The sequence below is a fragment of the Rousettus aegyptiacus genome, unplaced genomic scaffold, assembly GCF_014176215.1.
Source record: "Rousettus aegyptiacus isolate mRouAeg1 unplaced genomic scaffold, mRouAeg1.p scaffold_m13_p_9, whole genome shotgun sequence".
In the NCBI taxonomy this organism is placed as follows: domain Eukaryota; kingdom Metazoa; phylum Chordata; class Mammalia; order Chiroptera; family Pteropodidae; genus Rousettus; species Rousettus aegyptiacus.
Window position 1 is genome coordinate 4,999,659 of NW_023416312.1, and position 16,049 is coordinate 5,015,707.

The following is a 16,049-nucleotide window of genomic DNA, read 5'->3' on the forward strand; positions in this document are numbered from 1 at the left end:
CGATTGCATCATTTTCTCTTGCGCTTGATTTAATCTTGTGTTTTGTACAGTAGCACACCGTGCAGGTTTGTGGCCTAGGAGCAATAGGCTAGACCACAGCGCCTAAGTGTGTCGTTGACTAGGCCATCTAGGTTTGTGTAAGTCCACTCTGTGACATTTGCATGACAAAATCACCTAATGACCATTTCTCAGGATGTATCCCCGTTGTTAGGCAACTAGGACTGTGTTAACAGTATCTGTAGACACCTCACAGTATAAAATGAGGTCCTTCTCTCCCTCCTTCCCCCGCCCAGCACTTGTCCACCCCCTCTACCTCACGAATCCCCTTTTCAAGGCTGACGACCTTTACACCCCTGCTTTTCAGCCTTCCCTGATGCATCCTGAGATTGATTCTAAAAACTGAAAATCAATAAACAGAGTGACCGTTTAAGCCTCCTTCACTGTAGAGTCAAGGTATGCCCCCATAACATCTCCATTCTCATGTCAGACGGTATTCTTCCTGGAGCTATCGCCTGCCTTTCTGTTTCCTTATACTCTTTGCCTTTATCATTGTCCAATTTGTTTTCAATCTATTCACTGTATTAAATATTTTTTAAAGGAAGCAAGCATAATTACGCAGGTGTGATCGATTTGTAAAACTTCATCAAGCTATACATCTACATGTGTACTTTTCTGTGTCTGTTATACTCCAATTTCAAAAAATTATAAAGGAAGGATTCCCTCTTTCCTGATAAATTGTGAAAGAAGAAATACCATGGGAGAGAAAATTTTGCATAGCACACTTACATATTTATATTATTAGCCATACTATTATAGTAATGCAAAATAGTTAATATATAATAGAACAGCACGTTATGTTGTTTATCGGCTCTGCTATCAACAAAATAGATCTTGTAGATAGCGTCATATCTATCTGTTAACACTAACAATGACCATGGTAACAGCTAATGTGTTTATTGAGCACTTTCTAAATGCCAGATATTGCCAAGTGCTTTTATATTATCGCATTTAATCCTCACAACCCTATTATTATCATCTTGTTATTATTATCATATCACATTATCATATTGTATAGAGAAGTATATTGAAGCTTTGAGAACTTGCCAGAAGTCATACACGTACCTTAATAATGGCTAATAATTTTTGAGCACATACTATAGATCCGACACTATTCTAAGCACTAAGTATACTAATTACTTAATCCTCAAAACAATGGGTTAAGTATTATCATTATTCCCACTTAGCAGATGAATAAATTGAGGCACAGAGAAGTTATGCAAACTTGTGCAAGGTCACCCAGCTGCTAAGTGACCCAGCTGGGCTATGAACACAAGCAGTCTGGCTCCAGACTCTACCTGCTGACCTATAAACCACTCAGGGGTCACAGCAGAAATTTGAACTTGGGCAGTCTGACTCTAGGAACCAAACTGTTCATTATTGTGCTCTCCTGCTTAGCTACTAAGTCAACTGACATTTAGAGAAGGAGCATACTGATGTCGTTCTCATTCTTCCCATTGACAAGAAGGAAAACAGTGAAAAAGTGGCAAGTTCAAATACTAAGTTCTTTTTTTAAACAGCTAATCCTCACCTCCAAATCACCTCTACCATCGGCCTTCCCTGACTCCTCTCTCTTCTTCCAACGCACTTTGCAGATGCTTCTCAAACAGCACTCACTGGAATGCATTCTGTTGTGAGAGGACAGGGCGCTCTACAAGCTCCTGGAGGCCAGAGACTGTGCCCACCCCAGGCCTGGCGACGAGGCCTTAACATTGACTTTAGGAGCAAGTGATGTCTCTGCATGTGGGCTGCTGCTACCCCGCCCCAGGAGCATTCACCCTGCTTAACGCCAATCTTGCTCACTGACTTGTGACCACAAAGGCAGGGACCATCTATGTCGTTCCCTGGTGGAATCCTGTATCCTAGCTCAGCGTCTGGCACACAGGAAACCATCTCCACATATTTGGTGAATAAAAAGATCAGATGCTTAAAAACCTAGAAGAATATAAGTTTACAAAAACGAGTTCCATGCTTACCTCGATAACGCATATCTGGGGCTCTTCCTTATGACCATCCACGGGCACTGTGGCTTGATTCATAACCCACTCCTGGACAGCATCCGTAATGTGAGGAACAACTGTAGAAAGAATTAATTGGAACGAAAGTTTATTTCATGGTCATGAGAAAGAATGTATCAGTGTCTTTAGATCTCCCAAATAACCTGACAGCCTCCTGGCGAATTAGTCAAGCTGCGCTCCTAATGCTTATCCTCCTTCACTCAAATCAATACTACAGAAGCAGTATAGGTTTAGTCATTTAAATGTTATGCCTTTACTCCTGAAATCAACTGACCCCAGAGAACAAGAAACAGAAAGCAGAAATACCATCTTTGATGCAAATAGAAAACTCCTATAACGTTAATGAAAAACTGTGCTAGGAGACCTGCCTAGGGTGCTGGATGCTAGATTCCACAGGAAAGAAGGACGCAGAGCGGCCGGGCCCTCCAGACCCTGGGCAGCCCAAAAGCCATGGGGTGAGATCCACTCAAGGGGGTATAGACAAGGTCTGTGTGCTGACCAGGGACCTGCAAGTGCTAATATCAACTGAAAAGGCCAAAAGGTGACATTTCTGCAAACATGTGAGGCCCAGGTGGCCCTTGGGTGGTGAGCAGGCCTGCAGCTGGAGAGCTCAACTGAAGAGACAAAAAAAGTGACATCCACATGTGTACACGGGGACTTGAATCAGCAAACCTAATGTGACAGGAAGAAGTAGGAATGTTAGCCTTCAGGAAGCTGAGGCAAAGATGCATCTGTCACCTGCACTACCTCACATCTGCTGGGCTCTCGAGGCAGGAGGAAGTCATCTCTGAATGGTATATTTGGAACGACCACTCTGCATGCCCAGCCCACTCCTTTCTGGGAGGGTAAAGTCTGCCGGATTCTGCTTCCACGTGGGCAGCACCAAGTTTATGGGGTCAGGGCCCAGGTCTGGGGCCTTTCCATCTTCTCCATTGTTGGGACATACCCTATGTGGCAGCGACTCACTCCCGCAGGTCGTCCCAAGACCCACACTTGGGGGGAAATCTATTAGAAAGCGCAACTGTACTGGAGATCTACGCCACACCATCCGGTTTCAGCAATAACATAGCCGATCTTTTGACCTACATCTGTCCTATTCCTACATCTACTTCTCAGATGGTTCCAGTAATTTAAAGGGGATGAGGAATTATCACCTTTACCTTATCGTGTAGGAATGTAAGAATACAAGATTTCGGAGATGTGGGGGGATGGGCATCTTTTCTAAGACAAAAGAGACCATACCATCCAGAGAAAGCGTTGGTGAAAACAGGGTCAAACCATGTTACCTGCCACTCCAGTTCAATTCCCCAGTCCCTCCCCAAAACTGTCCTTCTTCAAAGGGGAGTAATCATTATCCATGCAAAGATACAAGAAAAAAAAGGAGAAAAAGAACATATTAAATAAAAGTCAGACAAAACCAAACAAACAAAAAACTACACTCCAATCAGGTAGAAAAGATGAATAAAGATGAATTTTATAAAAAAAAAAAAAACTAGAGAGAAAGAGACAAATACAGGACTAAGGGAAATGACGGCATCACTAAAAAAAAAAAAAAAAAAAAGACTAATGAATACAATCGGAACCCTGGAAGATGAACTTGACACCTTTGAGGAAAATGAAAAGAACATAGGGATTTGAAAAGGATTAGAACTTGTGGAGTGCAGGGACCTTGCCATTGTCGTGTGTATTTTGAGCAGGGTGTGGGTGCTTAGCACACAGGGCCCCCTAACATTTGTGGAACATAATACCTTGTACTGTTTTCCCCAGGTAGTCACCACGCCTCTCTTTATTAATCACATGCTGATATATCTTCCCAGTGGTGATGTTGTTATCTTTATAAAGATTAATATCCAAGAACCTTTCATAATTTCCAAGGTCTAAATCAACTTCTCCACCATCATTTAAGACAAACACTTCACCTGGAATAAAAAGGCAATGTAAGAATTTTAAATTTGCTTCCACTATATTATTTTTCAAAGAGGGACACATTTTATTAAAAAGCTTCTAAGACACATTTATAAGCCATAGTCTATCACCGTTTCATTATTTTGATGTGAAAACTTAACGATTCAATTATATCTTTGAAAATGTGTCAGAAAAATTCCGGTATCCTATCATGGTATTTTTTTTCAATGCTTACTGAAATTCTGTCTTCGAGATCTAGCTTTTCCAAACTCGTCATATACCACATAAAAAAGGGACTTTAAAAAGGCGATTTTTAATATTAATAGTAATTTACTTCAAAGCATCGGTACCCTGGACTCTTGAATTGCCATAAGTTTTAATTGATTCCCACCTTGGGTAAAGCCACAATTAAACAGACGATAGATGAAAAGCAGGGCCCCAGCGAGCCCACCCGGCGACGAGGTGAAAGCGAGGCAAAAAAGCCAGCGTGTGCAATAAGCCACCTGCACAAAAGCTCCATGGAAAAAGATGTAGATGTAGACCTAACCACACATGGAGCACCTGCGCTGATTATCGGGCATGTCTCTGGGTCTCCAATGTCACTTGGAGGCATCGATTGGGAGTCCGATGTTCTAAAGCCACCTTGTAAGAACTGAACCTCTCCCTGGTTAAGGAAATTCTGTCGTTTACTCCTATTGTGAGATGTTCACAGCAAAAAATAGAAGGTTGGCTAGCTTATAAACCTAATCAGAAACCTTTTAAATCCTCATTTATGTCTTCATTATAAGGTACTTAAGTGCAGTCAGGAAGATCTCTAACTTCAAGGACAAAAGAGCAAATTAATGAATATGCAGTATTTTCATATTTCCCAAATTCCATTTCCAGTTCAAATTCCACTTTCTCATGTTTGTCAGGAAGTGCCAAACTATGGAAAAGTCTTTTTACTTTGATCATCTTAACTTCTGACAAAAAAGATCTCTGAAATCCCTTTAGGTAATTCACGCCAAATCCAATTTGACAATACTCCAAGTATATGGCAAAGGTCTTCAAGTTATAAATTCCTAAAATTTAAAAGTATGTACGTATTATATTCCCAGAAGAGAAAAACTATAGATGACAAGTCTTCAAAATCAGCTTTTTAGATTTAGTGTAATTATAATTAAAATTCCAACAGTTTTTTTAAACTTGACAGTGACACTAAAGTTAATTTGATGTGGTAACAAAAATAAATCTAACTATGAGCGGTGAACGCACACCCAATATATATATACGCCTTACTGTTAAATTGTATACCTCAAAGTTACCGGATTTTGTTAACCAATATCGCCATAATAAAAAAAAATATATATTTTAACCAAAGTTAGTTTGGAAGAAAAACAGGTTTGATTACCAAAATAAAAAACAGGTAAAAATAAAAGCCCTTATAATGAATAACAGTGAGTAAAGGAATACTGAAATACATATATGTATATATTTCGAAATATTTAAATATGGAATAAGATAACATCAACAGATACACAGAACCAAAATATCCAAAAAGGTCTCTATTACATAAAGGAATTTAACACGTGTCTTAAAAAAGATATCACAAGTCAAAGTAGATAAAATACTCAGAAACGTGTAGGACTTACAAGAAGAAAACTTAAAAACCTGATTTTAGAGACATAAAAGAAGGTATAAATAAAATGAAAGCCACTTATAAAGTTCCTGATTGGGTCAGTAAATACTTTCACAATTTAATTCCTCCCAAATTAATTCATAAATTTAAAGCAATTTCTGCCAACAAAAAAAACTCCAATTTGATTTCTTATTAAGTTTGACAAAATAATTCCTAGTTAATCTTGAAGACAGTGAACATTTTGAAATTAAAAAAGAAAGAAAAGGAACAATGAGGAAAATCGTGACCTATTTGATAATAAAAAGCTGTAGTTGTTAGAAAGGTAGACAGGAAGAAACGGAGATCTAGAACAAAACAGTACAAAGACTGACCTAAGCATAGACAGAAATTTAGTATATAATAAAAGGCGGTATTTCACATCAGTGGAGAAAGGATGAAATCTTTGATAAATGCCACAAGGAATAATGGTATAATTAGGAAAAAAAATTTAGAAAAAAAAATTATCTTGCATCCTTACCTCACACCAGATATGTTAACAATGTCAAAGTAGAAGCAAACAAAACTATAAAAGTGCCAGAAGAAAATATGGATGAATATTTAACTATTCCTGAGGCGGAGAAGCTTAAAGGTGACGTCAAAGGCAGAAACCATAAAGGAAACAGTTCCTATATTTAATCGCATAAATGGTAAATGGAAATGTATCAGAAACTAACAGAGACCACAGTCAGACAAATTTCAAACACAGTAAAGATATAGACATGTGATAAATATAGGTTAATATATTTTACATCTAGTATTCTTGAAAATCACTTAAAAACCCCAAAGGAAAATTGGCAAAACACATGCCATTCGTCAATTTTGCTGCATACCAACGCAGCCTAAAATCTCGGCGACTTACAGAACATGTACTAATTTCTCCCTCATGTTACATGGGAGTTGTGGGTCAGCTGTGGGTCTGCTCTGGGCATTCTCATCCCAGGATCCAGGCTGAAGGAGAAATCTCTGTATGAGTCAGACAGTTCTCATGAGCTAAATCATGCCATTGCATTGAAAATGCCTGCTTCAAGAAGGCATATGTCATATTTACTAATATCCCATAGGCAGAACAAATCACACTTCCAAATATGGCAACCAACCTCTCTGGTTTGCCCAGGACTAATGGGGCTCCCAGAATGAGAGACTTTGAATTTCAAAACCAGTAAAGTTCCAAACAAACCACCCTATAGGACCAAAGTTAATGAGGCAGGGAAATTTATTCCACCGAAAGATGTTGGGTGATAGTTTCGAAAAAAATATATATATAATCTACCATAGACTTAAATAAGTCTTTACACAGAAATGATGAAAATTAAAGAAATCTGAGTTAAAATGACGAGATACCCTCTTCTGAAAGATACCCTCTTACTCTGCAAGGGTATTAAAGAATCGAGCCTTCTTGTGAGCTGTTGACGAGGATGTAAATTGGTGCAGATCCACAAGCCTTATCAGAAAATTCTTAGAGACAAGATGAAAGTTGGAATTTGCAATTTTTTCAGATTATAGAATACTTTCCATATATTAGAAAACACCCCAAAAACATATATATCTCAAACACATTCCAAGTGGAATAAAGAATAGAAATAGTCCCAGTTTTATATTTTTCAATTTTCAAAACTTTTGAAAAAAAAAAAGACTATAAAATAGCCACAAACCTATGAAAAAATTTAAATTTTCAGAACTTTTTGGATTTTACAGTTATAAATAAGGGATCCTGAACCTAAAAAACCTTTGACAATATGCATTATGTATCAAAAGCCTAAAAAACATAACTACCTGCCAAATCAGAAATTCTGCACTTAAGTGTTTAAAAAAATGAATTTTAAAGATCTCCATCCTTCACAGTGTTGTTTATATCAAAACATTCGAAATTATTTCCTAGTATTCAGACTCTGTGCAGCCTTTAAGAGTACAGAATGCATAAAAATGTTTACGGTATATTCTTTTTGAAATTAGATTTCAAAAATAATGTGACTATAAGATTCAATTCATTTAAAGTTCAAAAACAAGCAAAACTAATCTATGGTGATAGAAGAAAGAATAGCAGTTAACTCTGGTGGTTTTGGGCAAAGGGGGGTTTCTGGTTTTTGATCTGGGGGCTGGATAACACAGTATGTTCATTTCACGAAGAGATAGACGTGACTTACGTACTTTCCTGCTTCTGTGTAAAATATGTAATGGTTAATGCCCTTTTAAAGATAATTACTATGTACATCAATATGTACATAGTCACTCCAAAAAGTGGGAAATCAATAAATTTTATTTTCTTCATGCCATTTTATATTGTCAATATAACTGCCAGTGTTTCTATATTGTCTTTTTCTCTTAACAATGAAATGTTACGAGAAACACATTACCTTTATGATAATAAAACAAAACATAATTCACACTGCAAAAGGTACAACGGAAATGGTGTCCTCACACAGTTTCCCAAAACAGTGGACTGACTTGGAATGTCATCAGCAATGTATCAATGACCATGAGAACATTCACATATTCATAATGTATGATCCAGCAGCATTACTTCTGGAACTCTATCCTAAAGAAATTACCCAAAACACAAGAATGAACTTCAACTTAACCCAGTACTTTATAAGGAAATGTTTCTCTTTCATACCATGCTCATAAGGTGAAAAAGTGCCCGCGTCGATATTGATATAGGGATCTATTTTGATGGCAGTAACTCGGAGTCCACATGATTTTAGAATCATCCCAATGCTGCTCGCAATGATCCCTTTCCCAATGCCTGAGATGACCCCACCAGTGACCAGGATGTACTTCATTGGAAGAGGAATGGCTGGGTGCCAGCACCCAGATAAAATCTGAAAGGTAATAACACTGAGGGTCAGAGAAGAGAAAAATGTTCTCAAACCAGTAAAGCAGAGAGTAAGTTAAATCAGAACCTCCAATCAGAACTCCACAGCATTTTTCTATCTAAACTAAATATTGGAAACCTTTGAAACGAAGTCTTATCTTCTGGTTTTTAATGTTTGTCAATATGTAGGAAGCTGTGGCTTTCTGCAATCAGTTTCTGGCTTCATTGCCCTGATTTTCCATTTACCCCAACTGTATCATGCGACAATTTTTATCATGATAAATTTCTCTGGGATTCAGAGAATGGTAAAATTTATAAGAGATCAGGTGCCGTTGTCAGACAGATCTGTACAAGCTATACCTGGGCAAGTGACTAATCCAATCTGTGCCTGTTTCTTCTTCTGTGAAATGGAAAAAAAATACAAGTCCCTTAGAATATTATTCAGGGGAAGAGGCTTTAAGAGAGCAAAGTAGGGTCTACGACCATACCACCCTAAACGTGCCTGATCTTGTCTGATCTCGGAAGCTAAGCAGGGTCGGGCCTGGTTAGTCCTTGGATGGGAGACCACCTAGGAAGAGCAGAAGCTGTAGGCATTAAAAAGAGAGAGCAAAGTAGGTAAACGCTGTGCTCACTTCCTTCCACGACCACGTCAAAATTACAACTACAGATCAACCATTATTGAGAATCGCCTTACGTCTAGCTGAACAGAAGTCTTACAACTGGGGACACACAGAAGAGGCCACTCAAGATTGGAAGAAGGGGCAGAGACGCAGACCGGGCTGTACTCTCACCCACGTGTGATGCTTCAGAATCAGGAGGGAAATCTGTCTGTGGAGGTCCCTTTGAAGAGCGAGGGGTTCCAGTGCCAGGGAGAGAAGTCTGCACAACCTATGGCTGTGAAAACCAGCAGATTATGGCTGAGAGGAGGAGTGTAGGAGTCACGGGCGGTCCTCTTAAAGGGCCCGCGCCGGCCTTACTCGCTGATGGACTTGCTGGCTCTTAGCTCCTCAAGCTAAGAATGTTTTTTTACATTTTAAATCAGCTAGAAAAGCTGGAGTAATAATTCGTAACACATGAAAGTTGTATGAAACTCAAACTTCATATCTGTTGACTTACATATTGTCTATGGTCGCTTTCTCGCTACAATGGCAGAGCTGTGTAGCAGACCTCTGGCCTGCAAAGCCTGGAATATTCACTACCTGGCCTTTACAGAAAATGTTTGCCGATGCCTGGTTTGGAAGGGGTCAAAATCAACCCCTTTATTAACAGATAGTAAGAACTTAGTAAAAGTTAGCTGTTACCATCACTATTAATAATAAATGTGTCCTCCTTAAGTAGGCATGCCAGACACTGAATTTATTTCATTACCTATTGGTTTTACCAAGCAGGAATATCCAGGCAGGAAAAAAGGGAAAATATTATGTCGTAAGGAAATTTTGACTTTTGTAGCTGTCCGATTCAAGCCTTTTTATTTGAGAGGCAGACAGGAAGCCAATAGCTACTTGATTTTCTTTGAGGACTAGTTTTTCCCTTGAGCCTGCTTAGAGGCCTTCCGTGCTTGCCATTGTACCATGTACATGACAGTAAGCCTTAACAGCATTATCTGTGTCATCATGGATGGCAAATGGGCAACTAAGACCACTAACAAAAAATAAGAACTGAAAAAAAAAAAAGAGTAACAAAACCTAATAATAAATCCTTTTTATTGTAATTCACATTTTTAAATACTTGAAAATTAAGTACAAATGCAATCAGGTAGGAATGATTTCAATTACCTTATTTGTCCGCCCTCCTCAAAGGAATGCCCATCCTGATTTTGTCGTTTCCGCTGCTTATCGTTCAAAGCAAACTATTTTAACTTAAAGGTGTAAAGTTATCTCAATTCTGAGCTGTGAGTTCAATTTGAACTAGCTGATTGTGGTCAGGGCAAATAAACCGTGCCATCCACAATACAATACACATGTCCCATCCCAAATGGCTTCCCCCAAGTCCCTGGGCCTGCCTCTACAAATACAGCTGATCTCCTTCAATGTCATTCTCTTCCCTAGCCACCTGGCCATCCACTCAGAGCTAGATTGAGCTTAAAAAATTCTTAATCCAAACCCAGAATGCTCCCCCTGTAGATCCAAAATGTACCTGAATATTTCTCTCTTTCCACTCCTGGTGGCCCAGGTAGTCATGACAGTGTAATTTCTTCACAGCCCTCCCTAACTCATCTTACTGTTGATTTCTTCTATTTTGATAAGTGTCCCTCCTCTGGAGTCAGCCAGCCTGGATTCACATGCTGTCATTTATATCTCTGCCCCTGGACTTCAACTTTTCTAAACCTCAATTTTCTCTACTTATGTAGTACACAGAGATCATGCCTGCCTCACAGAGGTGTGTGGGCATTTACAAGAGGGTGCCCAAGTGCTAAATGAAGTTAGCTATTAATTTCAGAGCCACCTACTCATTGATTCAATCAACTCGCAAATGTTTACTGAATGTCTACTATATGCTTGACGCGTTCCCAGGTCCTGGGGAAATGGGAGTGAAAAGGTCTCTGCCCTCCTGAACTTCACCTTTTCTGTGCAAGGGGTAAAGAAGCAGTGCCATAATCATACCTTATTCTGGCACTGTCACACTACTAAAATGACTTCCTATTTGTAAAAGTTAGCAAAATCAAAAAATGCCATAGAAAACTGTAGTGCATTCATGTGAAGTCACACTATGTGGCTATCAAAAATCCAAAGAATTTTTTCATATAAGATGTGCTTATGTTACGTGAACAGAGCAGGATATAAAATTGAATATATCACCTCAACTATTTTTTTTTTAAAAGCACATTAGATATTTTACAAAGTCTTTTAACATGTCACTTAATACCAGAGACACCTGGTCCTTTTTATTCCTTTTAAGTAAACGAGTAAGTTTGAAATAAAGTTTTAAAACTGTAGGAAATGGTAGGGTCTTAAGTTACTTACTTGAATGGACCTGTTTTCCCCACGTGAAGACTGATGTTTTCATTTACTTATATGCAGTGAGCAGAACGAAATGGAAAATCGGAATATCTAAGGCTACACTGTCTGCTTTCCTGCGACTGCGAAAACATTACATGAGCCACCTGCGTAACTTTAAATTCTCTGGTAGCCATACTAAAAAAGATACAGATGAAGTTAATTTTAATAATTGTATCTTACCCAATGTATCCAAAATAGTTTCACTGTTTCTACATGCTTTTTTTTTTTGTACTGTCTCCCAAAATCAGATGTGTCTACTCACAGCACATTTCAATTCAGACTTGCCACATTTCATGTTCAAGAGCCACTTGTGGCAAGTGGTGGCCACCCTGGACAGTGCAGGCCTAGAACAACTGAAAACATCAGAATCACCAAGAGACACCTTGTCAACGACAGCCATTTAAAACGTAATGTTAGAAACAAGAGTACTTACTGAAAGATCCCATTTTAAGAAGTTCTAGAATAGACAAAATTAAGCTATGATAGAAATGGATGGGGGTTGTGGATTGCCTGGAAGGGGGCCGAGGGAACCTTCTAGAGTGATGGAAATCGTTTACGTCTGTGTCGGGGTCGTGGTTACACGGATGTATAATTTGTCAGACCCCGATCTGCACACATAAAATGGGGCCTTTTTATTGTACGTAAATTACACACCTAATTCGTAAAAATTATTGCAAAAAGAAAGCTATTCCGCAGCAGCAGCGTACTTTGGCAAGCTACTAAGGGGGAAACAGGAGGGTCGTTGTTTAACGAGCGCGCTGGGCGAGGAGCGTACCGAAGGGCCATTTCACTCTGCGCGGGGCTTCACTTCCGCCAACGCCATCTCGGGGCTCTCGGGGCTCCCGAGGCCTGCGAGAAATGGGGAGGGGAGAAGCGCACCCCGGAGACGCGGCGTGACCGACCCCGGGCCGCGGCCGCAGCAAGGCGGGCTCCGATCGCACTGGGAACCCGCGGGGCGGCTCCGGCCCCGCATCCCCTGGGTATGCGTGCGCGGGGTGCGGACATGGGACCGCCCGCCCGTCCCTCTCGGACTGGGTGCGGGCGCCATCCGGGAGGGGACAAAGGCGCTCGGCCTCACGTGCGCACTGAAGCTGGGGTGCGGGCTGGGAGGCCTTGGGGAGGCGAGTGGCCCCGGCGCGAAGGCCCTGAGGGTCCAGGGAAGGGTCGGGCGGGCGTTACCTGCGCGGTGGTGGTGGCGCCGGGACGGTGGCGGGTGGGGACGACGGGATCCGCCCTGCGGCCCGCCCGCGCTCACCTGTGGGACTGGGGAGGGGGCCGCCGCTAGAGGTGTCTCGAGTCGCCCACGGGTCCTTCCCGCCGCCGGCGCAGGCCTTGGGGTGCGCGGCGCCCTCCTCGCCCCACCTTTTCCTCTCCTGCCGCCGCCGGCCCAGCTGACTCACGCCGGTGAGCTTGGATTTGCACCCGGGGTTGTGCAACGCAACAAAACCAGCTTCGAAAAAGTGACTCCTCCGGCACAGCTTCCCGTCACCCTCTGCCCTGGACGCACTTGGCCTCAGGCCGCGCTCTACCCGAGGGCTGCTCCTCCCCTCCGCGGCTCGCTCAGCAGAGGCCCTTCGGGGACCCAGGTGAATGCCACGTTCCCGCCAAGTCCCGGCCCCTCTCGGCACACCGAGCCCCTAGCTTGGGTCGTCTGGTCGTGCTCTCACCACTGTAAAGAACCTCACGGTCACAGACGTTTGTGGGTCCCCTGCAGCGCTCGAGGAACTACAGGAGTGCAGAAGAAAGGACCAAAATAAATCAGGGCGCCTGCCTTTGAGGGGCTCAGGGTCTGAGAGGCTCTACAGGTCTGTTGGAATCAGTAAAGTTCCTAGAACAATGCCCCTGTAAAAAAAAAAAAATACAGAGGGTGGACAATCAAGGCTTCACCAAGTAACTTAAGAATATTTTTGGAGGATGGGAAAGGAGGTGGTTAAGGCTGAGGGAAGTACACACACAAACCACTGAAGGAGAAAGGCTCTAAGGAGCAATAGAAGGGTTTGGAGTGAAATAGAAGTAGAATAGTGTTGAAAATTTTGAATAACTGGTATAACTCACTAGAGTGCCAAGTTAGACAAGTGTCATTGAATACCTAGCAGAGTGTAAAATTCGTAATTGTGCAATGATATCCAGATATAATGTTACAAGATATCTACAGGTACGTATCTAAACATACGTTTATGATAAAACAATAGTTTGCTGTTTGAGTAGAATAGAAAGACAAGAGTGAGGAAGTTGAGGTCACAATGAAGGAATGTGATTGTAGTTAATACACCAGAGGTAGTTAATAGCCCACAGAGGAAAGAGCAGCAGGGAGCTGATAAATTGGGAGAAAGAAGAGAGGGACCAAAGACAAGGGCCCATGGGAATGAAGAAACTGTTGAGTTGTCACCCGAGTGTGGTGTTGGTGTTGAAGACGTCAAAGAGGAAGCACTTCAGGATGATTCCGCTGAAATGGAGTTGTTACCGGAGAGTGGGGTCTTCTCCCGGCGCCTCGTCTAGGGTCTTTAAGTCTCCAACAAAGAATTGAGCAAGACAACGAAATAAAGTTGGAAAGAAAGATTTTATTAGGAGGGAAAGTACACTTCCAGATGGGAAAGCGGACCTAGAGCAAAAGAAGCGTGGCTCAAAAGGCCTGGTAACAAAGACTTCGGGGTTTTTATCCCTTTTTTGCTGTGGGTGGTTACTTAGGGTGGACTTCCTTGATTGACAACTAAGATTGACAGGACTCAGTGATTCATCATTTTGCTTTCTGCGCATGTTTGTTCCCAGAATTCAGTCTGTTATAATGTATTAATGAACTTCCAGGCATATGCATCATATTATAATGATGGTATAATGAGACTCAGCTGAGTTGAAGGTCATTGGGGTCTTCATTGCGCAGGTGCCAGTGACTGGCTTAAATTGGCCCCTAATTCTCTGCTTACTTGTTTCTGGGTTGCTTAATTGTGTGCAGATTATGGCGGACCCCTTCTAGGATAGGATGACCTCAGTGTCTTTGCAGGCAGACCCGAAACCCCCTAACTAACATTCCTGCCTAACTCTTTTCTAAGAGCCATGAACCCCCTTATTATTGGTATGGATGTTGAGGGACGGGAGGTCTCTTCTTCCGTATCTGCTTCCTGCTGAGAATGGCCGTAGTCCCTGACTACAGGGGTGTTTCATGGAGCTTTTTTTCTTTCTGTCTCATTCAGAGTGGGGTCTTGGGTTTCCTGCTGAAGTGCCACCTCAGTCCCTAGACAAAGAAAAGAAGATACAAATTTGTTATTTCAATCATACATCTATTAATTTCTGTTATTGATTTGCCTATTAAGTGAGTAAAGGGAAACAGGCTTGGTTAATACGTTTCTTAAAGAGTGAAAAGAAAGACCTTTGGCTTAAAGTCCCCTCCCTCCTCAGATTCTAAGGGCCCTGCCTGGCTTAACACCATTTCTGCTTAACAATGGGCTGATGACTCTTATCAATAGCCAGAGGGTCTGAGTCGCCAGGGCAATTATCAAGATTTGAGGGAGAGGACCTTTTTCCAAAGAAAGGAGGGAGGAAAACTAGGTTTCCTAAAAAGATTAACTCTGCAAGAGATGGCCCATTTCATTTCCTGCTTAAAGATTCAGAATTTTACAAGTGATGTCCACTCTCAGAGTCAGGTGAGATGGGCGTCACTGGCATTGGGCTAGACCCACCAAGCCAGTATGGTTCATCGAAGGCCCTGGAAGGACGGTGGAACTTGGAGGAGTCAATTGAGGCTAAGAAACCAACTCTTCAGCGAATGTGGAAGAGTGACCCTGAAGCTAATAGAAGACAGCAGCAAGGTAGGGTGGAGTGTTGTGTGGCAAAGTTAAATGAGTTTCAAAACCAAAGAGAGCTTCTGCGCCCTATGGATGACAGAGCAGTGTCATGGAAGAAGCAGTAAAGAGCTGGCAATAACGATGTCAACTTCTGGGAAAATGAGCAGAGGCTCCATTCAGCAGGAACTGGAAGGGAGACCCACGTCTCCATAAAGCCAACAAACAAACAAATGTTTAAGGAGGAAACACCTTGTAAAAAGGCTGGAGGCATAGACGAGTTTGCTATGAAATCAGTTTTCCAGAGGACCCAGTTGGAAAGGATGCTTGTGAGACGGGTTGACATTAATAGTAATACTTAACACCGTTATGTATGTAAGCTTCCCTTTCACATTTCAGTACTTCATTTCTTTTTTACAACCAGGACAGTTACTAGGATCTTCTTTTTGTAATGAAGAACCTGAGGCTCAGAGATGTAAAGTGCATTGGTTAATGTAAGTAGCGAAGCCAGGACATTGTCAGGAGGGAAAATAACTTTTCCTCCTACCCTTTTAAGTTCTGGCTGGACTAATAATCAAATTAACATGAGACAGATTGACAGGACAAAATGACCAAATTTATTATATATGGGTATGCAGAAGTTCCATAAGAATATGAGATTTGAGGACAGAGCAGACAATTAAGGCTTATATGCCATCGTGAGCTAAGAGAAGGAGGGAGGTAGGTTGTTTGCGGGACTTCAAAGGGCAGGAAGGCAATTCACATGGAGATGGAAAAGCAAATGCTGGTAAATAGATCTTTGCTGGGCTATGTTTAACAATG

The 16,049-nt window shown here is 41.5% G+C and overlaps 1 protein-coding gene and 1 pseudogene across 9 annotated transcripts in view; one reads left to right on the forward strand and one right to left on the reverse strand.

Moving 5' to 3' along the window:
- CTPS2 (CTP synthase 2) overlaps positions 1–12,951 on the reverse strand; it is an 87,224-nt gene extending 74,273 nt beyond the window's left edge. For 3 of the 9 annotated variants that reach the window (XM_016118674.2, XM_036226606.1, XM_036226607.1), the window contains exons 1-4: positions 11,711–12,199; positions 8,252–8,456; positions 3,824–3,994; positions 2,034–2,134 (exon numbers count right to left, since the gene is read on the reverse strand). In XM_016118674.2, coding sequence (XP_015974160.2) covers positions 2,034–2,134; positions 3,824–3,994; positions 8,252–8,456; positions 11,711–11,848 — 615 coding nt within the window. In that variant the 5' untranslated portion in view covers positions 11,849–12,199. Of the gene's footprint in view, positions 1–2,033; positions 2,135–3,823; positions 3,995–8,251; positions 8,457–8,809; positions 8,932–9,240; positions 11,679–11,710; positions 12,200–12,627 lie in introns of those variants that run through there. The other 6 variants (XM_036226611.1, XM_016118707.2, XM_036226609.1 and 3 more) reach the window with 6 other exon arrangements.
- On the forward strand, positions 8,924–9,042 carry LOC118608539 (annotated as a pseudogene).
- Positions 12,952–16,049: the final 3,098 nt, after the last annotated feature.